The 14,966-nt window shown below is 36.7% G+C and overlaps 1 protein-coding gene across 1 annotated transcript in view; it reads right to left on the bottom strand.

Annotated features, from left to right (window-relative positions):
• Positions 1 to 14,966, bottom strand: part of GPC6 (glypican 6) — a 738,606-nt gene that overhangs the window by 321,626 nt on the left and 402,014 nt on the right. Inside the window, exon 3 of the mRNA XM_042867958.1 lies at positions 3,547 to 3,938. Coding sequence (XP_042723892.1) covers positions 3,547 to 3,938 — 392 coding nt within the window. The remainder of the gene's footprint in view (positions 1 to 3,546; positions 3,939 to 14,966) is intronic.

The following is a 14,966-nucleotide window of genomic DNA, read 5'->3' as shown; positions in this document are numbered from 1 at the left end:
ACTGGGTCTGTTCAGCCTTGAGAAAAGAAGACTGAGAGGGCACCTGATCCAGGCATATGAGTATCTAAGGTGTGGGGGGCAGAATGGCGAGGCTGGACTGTTTTCAGTGGTGAGTGGAGACAGGACAAGGGGAAATGGCTGGAAACTGCAGCATAGGAAGTTCCGCACAAATGTGCGCAAGAACTTCTGTACAGTGAGGTGACGGAGCACTGGAACAGGCTGCCCAGGGAGGTGGTGGAGTCTCCTTCTCTGGAGATGTTCAAGACCTGCCTGGATGCCTACCTGTGTGACCTGGTGTAGGGAACCTGCTTTGGCAGGGGGGTTGGACTCGATGATCTCTGGAGGTCCCTTCCAACCCCTACAATTCTGTGATTCAATCAAAGCATATTTTATACTTAAGTAAAAATGTTAATTTTATTAACAGTCTAACCTGCTGTTCAATGCAGGGTAAGATTAGAGATCAGACTCTACAGGACCTTGTCATATTAGAGAGCTTTATACAATCTGGACAAAACCATCATGGATGGAGACTGCACAGCCTCTCTGCCTTCCTGTTGGAAGCTCTTTCTTGTTTCAGCTCATATCCATCACTTCCCATCATCCTCTACTATAAAGTGTTTCACTGGATCTCCTGCACAACTGGTAGGTGACCCCGAAGCCACCTCTCCTCCAGGTGGAACAAGTCTCAGAGTCTCAGTCCCACATTCTGTCATCCCACTGCAGCTTTTCCAGTCTTGACCATACTGGTGGCCTCCACAGAACTCAATGCCTTTCTTGCATGGTAGGGGCCCAAAACCAAATACGGTGTTCTGAACGTAGTCTATTAGAGCTTCACTCTTTACCTGTTCATAAAGCAAAGAACTTGTAATGTATCTGGAACAAACTATCAAGCATTTCAAAAGATTTAAAATCATTGCTTTAATGTCAAAAAACAAATAACACTCCACCCTGTCCCTCCCCATGAATGGACACACATGAATCAGGAACAGTACTGAGCTGTCTCATCTTCAAGTGATACTATGATAAGGCTCCAGTTATGAATACAGAGCTAATGATTCTCATTATAGGATCTTAGAATCACTTAGCAATTTGGTGATAAACCCTATTCTTGGAAGGCTTTGTGTCCCCAGAACCCAGCAAGAGATATGTAAACCTTTTGGGGGGTATGAGAGAAAGGAGACACTTGAACATTCTGAATGTTTATATAGATATATATAAGGAAAGGGACATTTAGCAGACAATTAACACCTTAATATGTTTGGGATTCACAAATTACACATATATTTAATTACTTAGGTGGCTTAATTCCTACAGTTTTGATCCTGCTAATACAGCAAGATCTAATTCGTACTGACAGCAGTGATACCAGAACTAGGCATTTTCACTTAAGCTTGACCAACGAGGGCATCTCTGCTGTTCACAGAAAAACTGGGGCTGTAGATTTATGCGTTCTGTGCACAGACTCTAAGCAGCCATATCTGCCTCAAACCAGGCTAGATGGGTTGGGAATTCATGTTAATTGTCATTGTTTAGAAAAGACTGCAACAATTGGCAGTGCCAGAAATAAAACGAAAGGTGACTCTGTAGCCCAGAAAGACTTGAAAGGAAGAAAGTTCAATTTTAGCTAGGTAGCCAGGTTTATCTGTTTCATTTGCCAGCTTCTTAGTGCAAAATGACCGTGTAATTCTATCATATTCTTGCTTCTCGCTCTGGTCTGTAACTTCTGAATTTGCAATTGCAAACTATCGCATCATACAGGATAAGAAAAGTTCAGAAGCCAGAGTTTCTTCATCATGTTGAGCACATCAGACGCTGTATCAGCTGCCACTCTACTTCACCATCTTGCTGTGATTTACATGAAGAGAAATAGTTCTTTTGATGAAGAGGAATAGCTTAGGCTTGCAATTGCAAAAGGCAAACATCAAAATCCTGTATACAGTTATTGTCTTGAAGTTGTTATTTCAGTATTTCATAACGGATGTCACTTGAACACTTCAAAATTCAGAATATCACAAAATCATGGAAATATATATTCGCTAAGGTTGGAAAACACCTCTAAGATCATCAAGTCCACTGTCAACCCATCACCACCATGCCCACTAAACCATCATCCTTTGAATACTCGGCCTCATAAGGATGATATCAATGTTTCTTTCTCCCAGCTTCACCCAGCTGAGCCATTTACTTGTTATTGGGCTGTTAGAAAAGCAGACTGAAAAGATTCTAAAAATGTTTCTAAAATGTTTCTAAAATGAATATGTTTCTGAAAGATTATGGTCACCCTTGGTTTTTAATTTGTGCATTCTGTTTTTTAAGCACTTGATGGTTCTTTCTTTTAAAGTTGTGACACAAAATGGCAAAAAAGATTTTTCTTACAGAAATCAGGCACTCAAAAAAACAACCAACCAGCCAACCAACCAAAAACAAACATCCAAGAAGCCGTCTAATGAAAGAGATCAATCAGTGATAATTGAGAGATGAGAACTTGGGGAAGGAATGGATGTACTGAAGTAGGAAATTGGAATGTTTTCTGAGCTTACCATCTGGTCAGATACTCACTTTCTAATAAGCATGAGATAATTTGTCTCCTTGCAGACCAGAATCATCTGCCAATGATACTTGGTGTGGGTTCCTTTGCTGCTTGATGTGTAACCATTCCCTGTAGGCCATTCCTACAGCAATGGTGCTGCTTTTGTCCTATTTGGAGGCATTTAATTGTGCGTCTACTGTTTTTCCCCCTCTTAACTTAATCTTATGCTGTTGTTATGAATTAATAAGCTACAGAACTACGTAAATATAGAACCATGAAATAGCCAGATCCCAGAACAGACTTCTAATTGGATCAGCAATTCAGAAATAAGTATACCTGATTTTGAAACACTATGTAAGATAAGGTAATTCAGGCACATTTCTGGTACCCAATGGATTATTTTTGTGTGTGCGTTGCTTTTTTATTACATAGCTTTAATTATACGTAGCCTTCTAGGACTAAAATTGTCGTAAATATTTGCATCGATAAATAATTAAAACTAACACAAATGTGAGTCAAATTGTCTTTAGGGAAAGCTCAAGTTCCAGAGATGTCAGTAGTGGTCTCATCAAGAACATAACTAAACATTTCTAATGAAATCCTCCGCCCAGTTGCATGATGAATGAATGCTATGAGGGCTCTGCTGTCCTAGAAAGAAGCAGCATAAATTTACTTGAAGCAATTTAATTCTGATCATAACCATAATCTTTTATATATGTTGCTGGTTTTGAATTACTAATGATGTGATATAAAATTGATGTATATCAATATTTCCTTGCGCCTCAAGCACAGGGAAATGATTTCCAGTCAGTATTGCCATAATATCTCCAGAAGGAATGAAATACAACTGTTATCTCTACCTGCATACTCAATATGTGTCTACCAGCACACACACACATGCATAAACCCAAAAAATCAACACAATATTAAAACAAAAACAAACAAGCATAATCATATTTTGATTGTCTATTAATTTGAAACAAATTCAAACTTAAGAAACTCTGATTTCAGATTACCTTGGATACTCTGTTTGCAACCTCTCTGCCTACTGTCAGCCCCTGAACAAAGGTCCGTGCAGCAATGAATGCTCTAGTCACTTGAACCTTCAGCTTCCTGGGTACATCTCCAAATGGTTTCAGCTGGTCTGTATACTTGCTTACACACTCCAAGTAGTCCTCAGTGAAATGATACTGGGGGTTTATGAGCTGGAACATCCTCTCCAGCAGCCGAGCCCAGAAATCATTCAGCATTTCCTCCAAGTTCACATTGCCTCCCGTGTAATAACGCTTCAGTTCTGTGAAGAGATCCTGGAACACCTCTGAGTTCTGCATATACAGTGTGCCGTATGTCCGTACGAACATATCATTTAAGGACCTTTCAGCGTTCTCAAGAAGTTCTCGGAAAAATTCTGCAAAGTAAACAAGGAGACATTAACAAGGAGATATTAGTAAAGCATAAAGGGTTTCTTGATTGCATTCCTATGTAAACATTTGTAAGGCTTGTCCTAATATGTTGTCACTACACTTTGCTATTCAAATTAATCTATTTAGATAAGAAATAGCTTTTTTTTCTTTTTTTTTTTTTTTTTTTTTTTTTGTGTGTGTGTGTGTGTGTGTGTGTGTGTAGAGGCAAATAAAAACAAAGTATATCCCAGATTTCCCAAGAAGGTAGAAAGATGTAGCACTGTAACACTGAACACCAAAAATACCCTTAAATAATTTCAATGAGCGTACCTCCATTTCCCTCCATTTCCTCTCCACTTACTATTTAATGCAGATATCCCAAACTCTTGCAAAATCTTTCACAGCCAGTATACTAATTCTGGTATGCTAAATGTCAAGTCATTAATATGATGACAGAACTGAAATTGTAAAAATTTTAAAATAACTAGACAATGATAGGTTCTATTAAGATGAAGTTGTTACAATATAGAGGAACGCTATAGAAATAAAACAGAAAATTAATTGGCAAATATTCTTGAATGCTGGAAATGAGCAGAATATCCATTAAAAGTATTATTTGGTTAGGAAATGCTAAGAAAATGTTAGCATTTTCAATAATCTATTACTCCATTGAAGTACTTTACTAGAACCTTCTACCATCTGTGTCAGACTACTAATTTCAATTTGTATTAGTTGTATTGGAGTAGCAGACTTTATGTTTTTAAATGCATTTCATACTTTACTACTTCTGTGCATCTCCTCTACTCAGGCCTGTACCATTATCTATTTCTAAGTTTTGATTTCTGGAATTTATTATTACTGGGAAATGAGCCCGTGGGATACCAATCACAGTAGAGATCCCTGAAATCTCTCCTTGTACATTGGAAATGTGCAATCATCTCTTTTGCTAATATCCTTTATCTGCTGTATGTCGCTTAAGTTTTCCCAAGGAAGTCACTGAGATTATAGTCATTTTTTAAACATATCTGACAAAAGCAAACACTGCTGCTTTTGTTTTATAGAAGATCCCATCTTCCTACAGAGTCCATTTGTCAGCCTTCTTAAATCTCCTTTGGAAAAGGGGTCAGTGATTGCTGTGGTCTGTAAATGGGGCATTGCAGACAGCATGGAAGAGATGGCAACAGCCTTGGCAAAACACGTATATTTGCTGCTATGAAATGATTGACACATATGCAGGAGTCATCACGCAGCCAGCTCTAGGATGCCAGATTCTAAATACGTGGTGGTTGCCCATAGACATATCTGTGTGCGCTCTCTGCAGGGATCACGCTGGATTCTTATAGTTTTGGCTAATGTTATAATGTGAATACCCTTTTGATAAATAGCCCTGTTGTGGCTACAAAGACTCATGAAAATGCAGAATCATTTCAGTGCTAAAGACACAATAACAATTAAGAGCACCAAAGAAAAAGTATGCACTAAATATGAAGATGTACAACAGAGATCACTTGAAAGCTGACTTCCAAACACAGTGGCTGCACAGACTCTGTGAGAAAGGAACAACTCCCTTTTGGCAGAAACAGTGCAGAATTGCAGTCTTTGATCTCCTAGATAACTGCAAAAGAGTTATCATGAAAAATGCATACATGGAACACTGAAAACACACTCAGTACATCAAAGCACTCATTAAAGGGAAAATACATTCTAAGAAGTGTATCAATGTCTAAGCTGTCATCAAAATCATAGCTTCTTAGATGGCATAAATTCTTTCTGGAAAAGAATATGCTTTCACCAAAAAGTTTATGTAGGGAAACAAACAAACAAAATCCCCCCAAAAACCCCAAACTTTGTTCTTCTCTGTTGCCAAATAGAGTAACTTGAGGTCTACAATACACACTTCAGAGGTATTCTCTGCTGTTTTGCCAAATTGCCCACTAATTCTGACAATTCAGTTTTAGAGAAAAACAAAAACAAAACAAAATTGTTTTTCACCTCCCACCCTGACATATTGATATCCTTGACGTCTGAATCACTGACTACTATTTTACACAGGCAGCATTTCTTCTTCTAAGAAATAATAAATGCTGTCTGTATTGCTGAATACATCTAGCTGTCTACTCATACATTCTGGAAGACAAGAAGATGGCTGAGAATTTAAGACTCAATCCAGGATTTTAGACCAGTGCAATTGAATGGCAATTGTGAAAGACAATTACAAAAGCAGTGAATCTAGACCCCTCAAATTCTCTCCCATTACAATGTGTATATCACAGGGCTGCTCTAAGAGATTTAAATGTTGGCTCCTCCAATCCATAGCTATGCTGAGAATTGCACTATTCATCTGGAAAGATTGTGTAAGTCTGTCACAGTGAAGCATAAGAGTTTCAGTTGCTGACAGCTTCTCTGGTCAGAGATTGTTTGCATTTTATTTTCTTTGCACAGGCATATGATATGGCAATCTTGCAGTCAGTTTCTTAGAAAATAACAAAAGCTTTTAAGGAGGATTGGACTTTTATTCCATACTTCTACAACATTATCACTAAGTGTACAGTCTTAAATCGCATGCTAGTCTAAATGTGACACCAGACTTATACATTCTATGGGAAAGGTGATGCACTCCCTGAATAGCAGTATATTTATTTAATTTTAAGTCTTCTCATAGGTCTCTATTCTACTAAAAAGTTAGACCTTTCGTCTTCCACATGCTTCTCTACAGAAGAGTTTAAGTGTTATCTTCATCAGTACCTCTGTACAGAATTAGGAAAATAATGCACCACTAGCAGCAAAATTGGACACTTCATTCAGTTTCAGAGAGAAGTCCTGTTGTATTGATTAGAAAACATCTTAATCTATTCCTGTCCAGCAAAATGAATACTGTTGTAAAGGGTCACTTTCTTTCTCAGCCAGGAAATCTTCCATGCATCAGGAAAGTAGACTGCTCTGTGTTGCTCTTGTACAGTTACTCTGTCCTGACATAACTGGGCACTTGTCCAGCTACATGAAGAGAAACTGCACTTGCTTCTGCACTGGCTGATTTTTTTCTATGGTGTTCATAGTAATTTAAAGATTCTATGTTCATTGCAAAGATGATATTTCATCAACTTGCAGCTACCTTTTGAAAAATAATCTAATATTTCAGCTCAAAGTAAAAGAACAAAAATGAGACAGACATTAATCACGTTGCTTAATGTGCTTCTGGAAGGCACTCAAGTACTAGTGTTGGAGAGGAGAATCTATATAAGACAGAGCTGCACAGTGTTTGAACTTATATATCCTGTAAACTTCTTTTGCTGCCAAAATTGGTTGTCATGAGCAGTGTTAACACTGGAAATAATTTTTCGTAAGTTTAAATGGAAATGCTTTTATATGATAGAATATGTCCTGGGTGTGTCTTATGTTACAAACTCATTTTTATACATCTTCCATCTATTAGACAGATGTTCATCAGACAGAAGGTTCAGGTCTACTATCGAAGTAATTCAGAAGTATAATGTCAAAGGCGTATTGAGCTACAGTGCAAAGAACTGAAAAGAAAAAACAAATAATGTGATTTGAAACCATTACATGCATTATATGGACTTAAATGATGGGTTTGGGATCAACAGATAACACTTCAACTATTTTTAAACATTATTTGTACATGTTAGATGGAAGATCACAGTCTCTGCAAATAAAGTTTATTCTTATTAAACCTCTAGTCTATGATGAGACAACTCAGTGAAAGGGCATGATGCATTGGTTAATGTCCCCTACCGGATGGTATGTAATGCTCTCGTTAAAAGTCAGGTCTTAGTTCTCATATTACACTGTCAGCTCAAAGCTGACTTTCTCACTCTAATCCAGTGTTAGAATTTAATTCAACCTGTGAGCTAGTTGACACCACATCAGCAGATCAAGATTGGTGATAATACTGTAGCATGACATAGTGCAATAACTCCCTTCATTAGAATATAATCACAACCATCTAGAGACAACAATTTGCTAAATAAAATATAAAGTTGTATTGTGCATGAGCTGATATTCTATATCAATTCCCAGAACGATAAGTTCCCTTCATTTTCTTTCCATGTGTAGGATAAGCAAAAACAACATCTGGAGATCAACTTGCAAAGCTAGAAATAATTTGCTGCTTGATTCTTGAAAACAAAGGTACATGCACAAGAATTAGAACTAAAATACTAAAAGGCAATTTTGTTTATTCATGATGTATTCTGTGCATTTTTTTTATTTTGCAGATCTTTAGTTTTGAATGTTATACTGTGGTGCACTTGGTACGCTGGATATCCAGTACCTGAGAAAACAACACAGTTGCTGAGAAGTCTACAGAGATTCTTGCCAGATACCTGCGTATTTTTCATCAGCCTTTACAGAAAACATTGCCCAGGGTGGCATACTGATGTTGCTCCTCATTGACACTAACACTACCACATATAAGTCAGTTCCCATTGTAGCTTTCTTCTGCTCGTAGGTGTTGATTTTTAAGTTGATCACAAATTCTAGAAATCAACCATTTCCTGTGAAGATGTCTATGCCCTTACAGCATATGGAATTTAGGTACCTAAATTCATTTGATGCCTTTTAACAGACCTAGTGATATGGCTGATGCTAAAAGGTGTATTAGAATTCACATAAGCTGACTGTCATTGGGGACAAAAAGGGATCTTTACATAAAGATACTTACATTGATGACATACATCAATGACAATCACATTCTTTTCTTTAATGCCCTACTTCTTTCTTTGTTTCTTTGTTCATGAAGAAAATACTTTTTCTAATGAATATGGTAACTTTCTACAGGATGCTTGAAAAGGTTTTTTTTTTTTTATTTAAAAAATAAAAAAAAGATGTTCCACGATGATACTAAGTAGTGAAAGTCGTGATTTATCTCATTGAAACTCTATTGAAATTAATCTGAACTAGTTCTGTTCTGTTCTGTTCTGTTCTGTTTTGTTTTTCATGTTCTTACTATTTATTTTAGGTTTCAGAGACATTTTTCCAGACAATAACTAAACTTTCAAGACATAAAAGAACCCAATTTTACTTTGTGATTGAGAAAAAATTGCTGTAAGGAAAATACTTACACCAGATTATTTTCCCCCTCTATTTTTGACATTGCGTTTGTATTTATATTCAAGACCAAACAAATTGTATGCATGAAGCTATCAGAGTATTGGTATTACATTTTAGTGAGTTTGAATAACTAATTTTAAAATTCCCTTATAGCTTTGACCTTTAGAATACTCAGTGCTCACAACTGGGAAACAAATTTCAGCTCCCATTAGGAACAACAAATTTTGCAGTGTTATGAGATCTGTTGAAAGTTATTCTCCTCTTTTTATGTCCTCATAACTCATTCTGAATATATAAACATCACATTTAACGATAAGAAAGACAGGTCAGATAATTAAATGTGTTCTATACTTGCAAATTTCAGAATAGGTGATTTACATCCTCCACCTGTACCCTGGATAAAACCATCTATGGGTGAAATGACTTAGCTGATAATGGATATTGATACCTCTTCTAGAGTGTCTTACAGCTATAAATATTGTAAGATTAAGAAATCTTTTGGACACTATTAATATTTTTAGGAGTCAGTGTAATCTCAAAGGTTATGAGTGAAGATGAAGGTCACACTCCTCTATTTAATCCCTTCACTTCTCAGACTACTGTGAAACTTTATAATGAAAGAATTCACAGCAGTCTTTTTCCTTTCCTCCTTACCGGAGTCTATGACTTCTTCCCCACTATATTTCCTAGGCCATGCCCACTCTGTAAGCTTGAGATAGGCTGTTACAAGGATAAAAGGAGAACCAGAGAAAGGGGAGACTGTGAACTCCCCACTCTGCAGCATGGAGACAAAGCAAATAGCACTGCCATGTGCTAAGATGATGGGCAGGAGGGTGGAGAGGAAACACAAACTTCTATCCTGGGCTAGGTTGGAAAGGTTAGGTCAAACAAGTGAGAAAAATGCTATTTACAAATCAACCACCATTAGCAGAATGTGAATTCAATCTAATAAATATTTGAAAGCATTATTTAACATCAGTGTACAAAGAAGTTTTTGCACAAATGAACATTAATGTGCAGTTAGAGGATCATCTATTCAAGGCTGATTACATGCATTGATGTTAGCCTATAATACCTTATTGTACTACTCTGAAGTCAATGTGAATATTATTACAACTTCAGTGGGTGCAGGTGCAGCCTTTAAATGCTAAATTTACTATTTCTTCTCCACAAGAATTAATTTATTAACACTTCAGTGTGACTAAAATGAAATTTGATCCTGGCATTGAGTCTATGTAGATAATCCTGCAATTAGGTGAAACATACAACTTTCACTTGAAAATTATGAAATTAGATATTAAAACATAGTTTTTGAAATATTTACTAGAATCTCCATTCATATTCTTTTGCATCTGGTAATTTATGTTGAATGTATCCTCCATAATAATTACAAAAGCTGAAATCCCTAAGAACCCCTCAAAACACTCATTGAGCTTATGGTGATAACCAAGAAAGAAAATACTAAGAATAAAAAGGAAATAATGTGATAGCTTTTCAAGTCATTCATACATACACTAAGGATCATACGTATTCTGAAGGTTCAACTGTCATTATCAAGTGAGAAGTGCCCAAGTGAAGTACTCATATAATGCAAGCAAAATGTTACATGGCATCATAAGGCCAACTTCTAGAATATTTATGACTGGGCACTTAAACACTTGCAACAGTACTATTGTTAAGAATATCTATGACCAAAGAGAGACGTAGCATTTCACAGATATCTGTGAATTTGGGAATGATGAATTTTATAACATATGTTCAGATAAATGCATAATGCTTCATAAAAAATTCATTAATCAGCGCAGTTTCTTCTGAAAAACATTTAATGCTTTCATGAAAATGATGTTAACAATATACAAACTATGGGACTCAGTGAAACGACTGTTTTAAAATACAGAACCTATTTTTGTTTTTCTCTATTCAACTCTAGAGGCTATTAAATATTCAGTTTAATAGTTAGGCAGATTTATCATCTAACACTCTGAATGAAAACCCTAAACAATCTTTTAAACTTACTGGAAGATTATTTATTTATTTATTTAAATATGGGAAAGTATGATTTGGAGCACAAGACACTGGTAAAGAAGAGGGAAAAAGTGACACTGTTTTGACAAGCAAGTCCCAGAGCAGAAGTGCTATTTACTATTAAACTCAGTTTTCTGTAGTGATCAAAGATAAGGTCAGGCATGTCTAATCTGTGGCCTGTGGGCTGCATGAGGCCCAGCACAGCTAGTGCTGTGGCCCACCCCCTACTGCTGCATCATCATGGTGGCAGTTCTGATGCTACAGATATAGTTCTACTTGCCATTTTCATTAAAGGTATTGATAACAAATATAATATCAATGAAATCAGCATAAATACATAACCTGTGAATTTTCACAAGGGCTACATAGAACTGCAATCAGACATCCAACTCAAAGAAAAAATTGATCATATCTCTTTACCAGATTTTTATCTCTCTTATCAGAGAAAAATAACCCTAACAGTCGTGCCTTATTCATGTCATAACTATTGGGCAATATGTACACTTGTGAATTATTATTGTCAAGAATGAAGCACAGGAATAGTAGTATTTATCAAAAATCTCTTATGAACACCTTGAGAACTCACTAGAAATGGCAACCACTGCCATTGAACCAACCTGATATGTTACTTTCACAAAATAAGCTTAGACATCCCACCAGTTTTATGTTTATGTTCTCTGTTTTTTTATGTCTTGATAAAAAAATACATTAAAAAAACCACTTTTATTATTTATACACATGAAATTTACTCTCTATTTTACATGTGGCCCCAGACAATTCCTATTTGCTAAATGCAGCCCAGGCAAGCCAACAGGTTGGGCACACAGGGATAAGGTGCTCTGCTGGGTAGTAATGTGGAATTGAAGCTACTGAATGCTTTCTTGATTATTCTCAGAGAAGGTAGTTTGACTAAGGGCAGGTTTACTTGCATGAGAGGAGGTTCTGACTGGCCAGACTAAAACACTGAAATCTAATTAGCTTTTTTTACATTGAGGTGATTAACCATAAATTGACAATATTGATGCTTTGGAAAGGACAGAAACAAAAATACTCTTCTGAATTTCAATTGAGACAATACATTTCCTTGTTTGAGAACATAGATGACATTATGTCATTTATGCTCTCATTAATGCTCTCATTAAAAGAACTGTAAACTTAATTAAAATTGAAAAATTATGTGTGTTATCTACCAGGTGACACTTGTTCCCTTTCCACAATAAGAAACATCATAAGTAGTACATTATAATTTTATGTACCCTAGATGGTCTTATACTTTAAGTACTTCTTTTACAAGTCATATAACTAAAAATGTGTTCCAACAGGTGATTTTTATATTAGGGTTCAGTGTTAAATTATATTGTTTATTCAAGCCATTATCTAGGAAATATTTTCCACTTTCATTGAAAAAAAAATATTTTATTAGTCATATATACCACTCTTGTACAGAATAGATATTCACTCAGATTTGACCATAATATGTATAACTATAATACATTTCAATTGATTTATTGTGGTTGTTGTTTAATGTCACAATAATTGCAATAGATGCCATATGGCCACAATATGTATTTAATTTGGTTGGTGTCTTCTCACTGGTGACAGGTGACAGACAAGGGGAAATGGCCTCAAGCTGTGCCGATGGAAATTTAGGCTGGATATCTGGAAAAACTTCTTTACAGGTAGGGTGGTTAAGCACTGGAATAGGCTCCCCAGGAAGGTGGTTGAGTCACTGTCCCTGCATATGTTCAAAAACCATTTGGATGTGATGCTCAGAGACATGATTTAGTGGAGGGTTGTGAGGGTTGTATGGCTAGGTTGCGGTTGGACTTGATGATCTTTAAGGTCTTTCCCAACCTGAGCAATTCTATGATTCCATGATTTTATGATTCTAGTCATGAAGCATTTAGTTAACGTTACAAATCCATGCTTATTTGTGTTAGTTGCAGATGTTACTACATATTTTTGCTTTAAAATGCACAGCACCCCAGCCTGGCTGAGGTTGGCAGGACCCTGTATGTCCCTGTGTCCCAGCCCAACATCCAGCAGCACCACCCAGAGCAGGGTGCCCAGGCCCACAGCCAGGCGGTTCTGGAGAGCTGCAGGGAGGAGACCCCACAGCCTCTGGGCAGCCTGTGCCAGTGCTGCCAGTGCTCCGGCACCCGCACAGCGCAGCACTGCTCCTGGTGTTCAGAAGGAGCCTCCTGGGCTACAGTTTGTGCCCATGGTCTCCTGTCCTGGCATGGGGCACCACCGAACAGAACCTGCAGTTTTGCACCCTCCTCTTCTTCAAGCTGAACAGTTACAGCTTTCTCAGCCTCTCCTTGTAGGAGAAGTGTTCTTGTTCCTTTGACCTCTTCTAAATATTTTTGCTTATTTTGTGGAGCCGTCAAAGTTTGTACATTCTCTCACAGACTCTGATTTAGGCTGATTTAGATGGAAATCATCATTTGTTATATTCCTAGCATTAATACAACCTATTGCAAATTGAAATGTACTTTGGCATTATTTTTTTTCATGTTGTGACTAATCTGTAGAAGCTGCTTTGTATACTATTATTTTATTGTATTAACATAACATACTCTTGTCTTTGAAAAATCTCAGATATGCTCTCCTTTTTTTTTTCCTACTTTTTTCTTTTTTCTTTTTTTTTTTTTTTTTTCCTTTGCATTGCTGTGAAGTTTGACAGCAAATAAAATATTTAGTCTCATGTTATTTTGCTGCTGGCTGATACACTGGCGTGAGGTCTGAAGGACTTCTTGTTATTCTTTACTGCCAAATGTGAGATCTGTAAATACGTGATCTGTTCTGGATGGATGAAAAAGCCAGAGGCATGTATCCAGGTCTATTAAGAGGAACTAAAAGATTAGAAAAATATATACATTCTCATCCTTTAGATTATGCTTCTATTCTTGAAGTAACGCATAGATTGAAGTGACTTTTCAACAGTACAATGAAGAACTTAATCATATTTCTGTTTTTAAATGGAGAAATGAGGTCACACTATTATTAACTCAATCATAGAGACAATTCAGAGCATAATATAAAATTTGGAAAGTTCAGATAAGCAAGGACATAGAAAAACAATGCCTCTTCACTAAAGCTTATTCAAAATGTCACGTGTGCTTTCAAAGAAATAACATGTGAGAAATGATTTTTACCTAAGGTAGGAAAAGGAAAATTTCTGAATTAATAAAAATAGATCACTATTTTTTAATATCACAGAATCTGCTTCCCACACTTCTGTCTATGGATGTTGTTCTGTTAGACAGATACCTAACCTGCTCATGAGTCCTGAATACTTTTGAAAAAACTTTTTCTCGTTTATTCCTTTAATTTTAGCTTTTTTATTTCTTGATAGATACACAGAGGAAGTAGTTATAATTTCAACCTGGTAGGCAGCAGACTTTTGGGTCCGCTAATCAGTGGCACAAAATAAAAGGATGAGAGTAAGACAACATTGCCTTACTTGGGTTATTGTTAAATGGTTTAAATCTCCACTGACATTCTGCTCCTTTGATTTCTGCTATCCTGACCTGGAATATACATGGTCAGTACTGTGAACCTACTTTCCTGCTCATCTGTTTACCCATTCTTTCTTTGAACTGCTGATGGTAATGCTGATGAATCTCTTCTCCAGTCCTAACTGCTGCGTTCAGTTATCATCAAGCACAGGCATCAGCTAGGGCTCTAATCTTGCTCTGATGGATGGAATACTAACCTTTCACAAGATTAGAGACACAAGGTGCTCTAGAGATAATAAAATTCAAATAGGTTTATTTCAAAGGGCAACTCAATCTCGATTTTGTTCATGGGTCACTTGACAGATCATTTGCCAATGTAGTTTTTGTATCCTTCTGCGTCTAGCTTCTGTGCAGCGCTCCAACTATTTCAAATTAAGTGGGCCCCAAAAGGCAGAGTTCGGCAAGGGTCTAGCTTCA

The sequence above is a fragment of the Lagopus leucura genome, unplaced genomic scaffold (genome assembly GCF_019238085.1).
Source record: "Lagopus leucura isolate 7727_CA_CO unplaced genomic scaffold, USGS_WTPT01 Super-Scaffold_100001, whole genome shotgun sequence".
NCBI lineage: Eukaryota > Metazoa > Chordata > Aves > Galliformes > Phasianidae > Lagopus > Lagopus leucura.
Note: the sequence above shows the minus strand (reverse complement) of the source record. Positions and strands in the feature narration are given on the sequence as shown.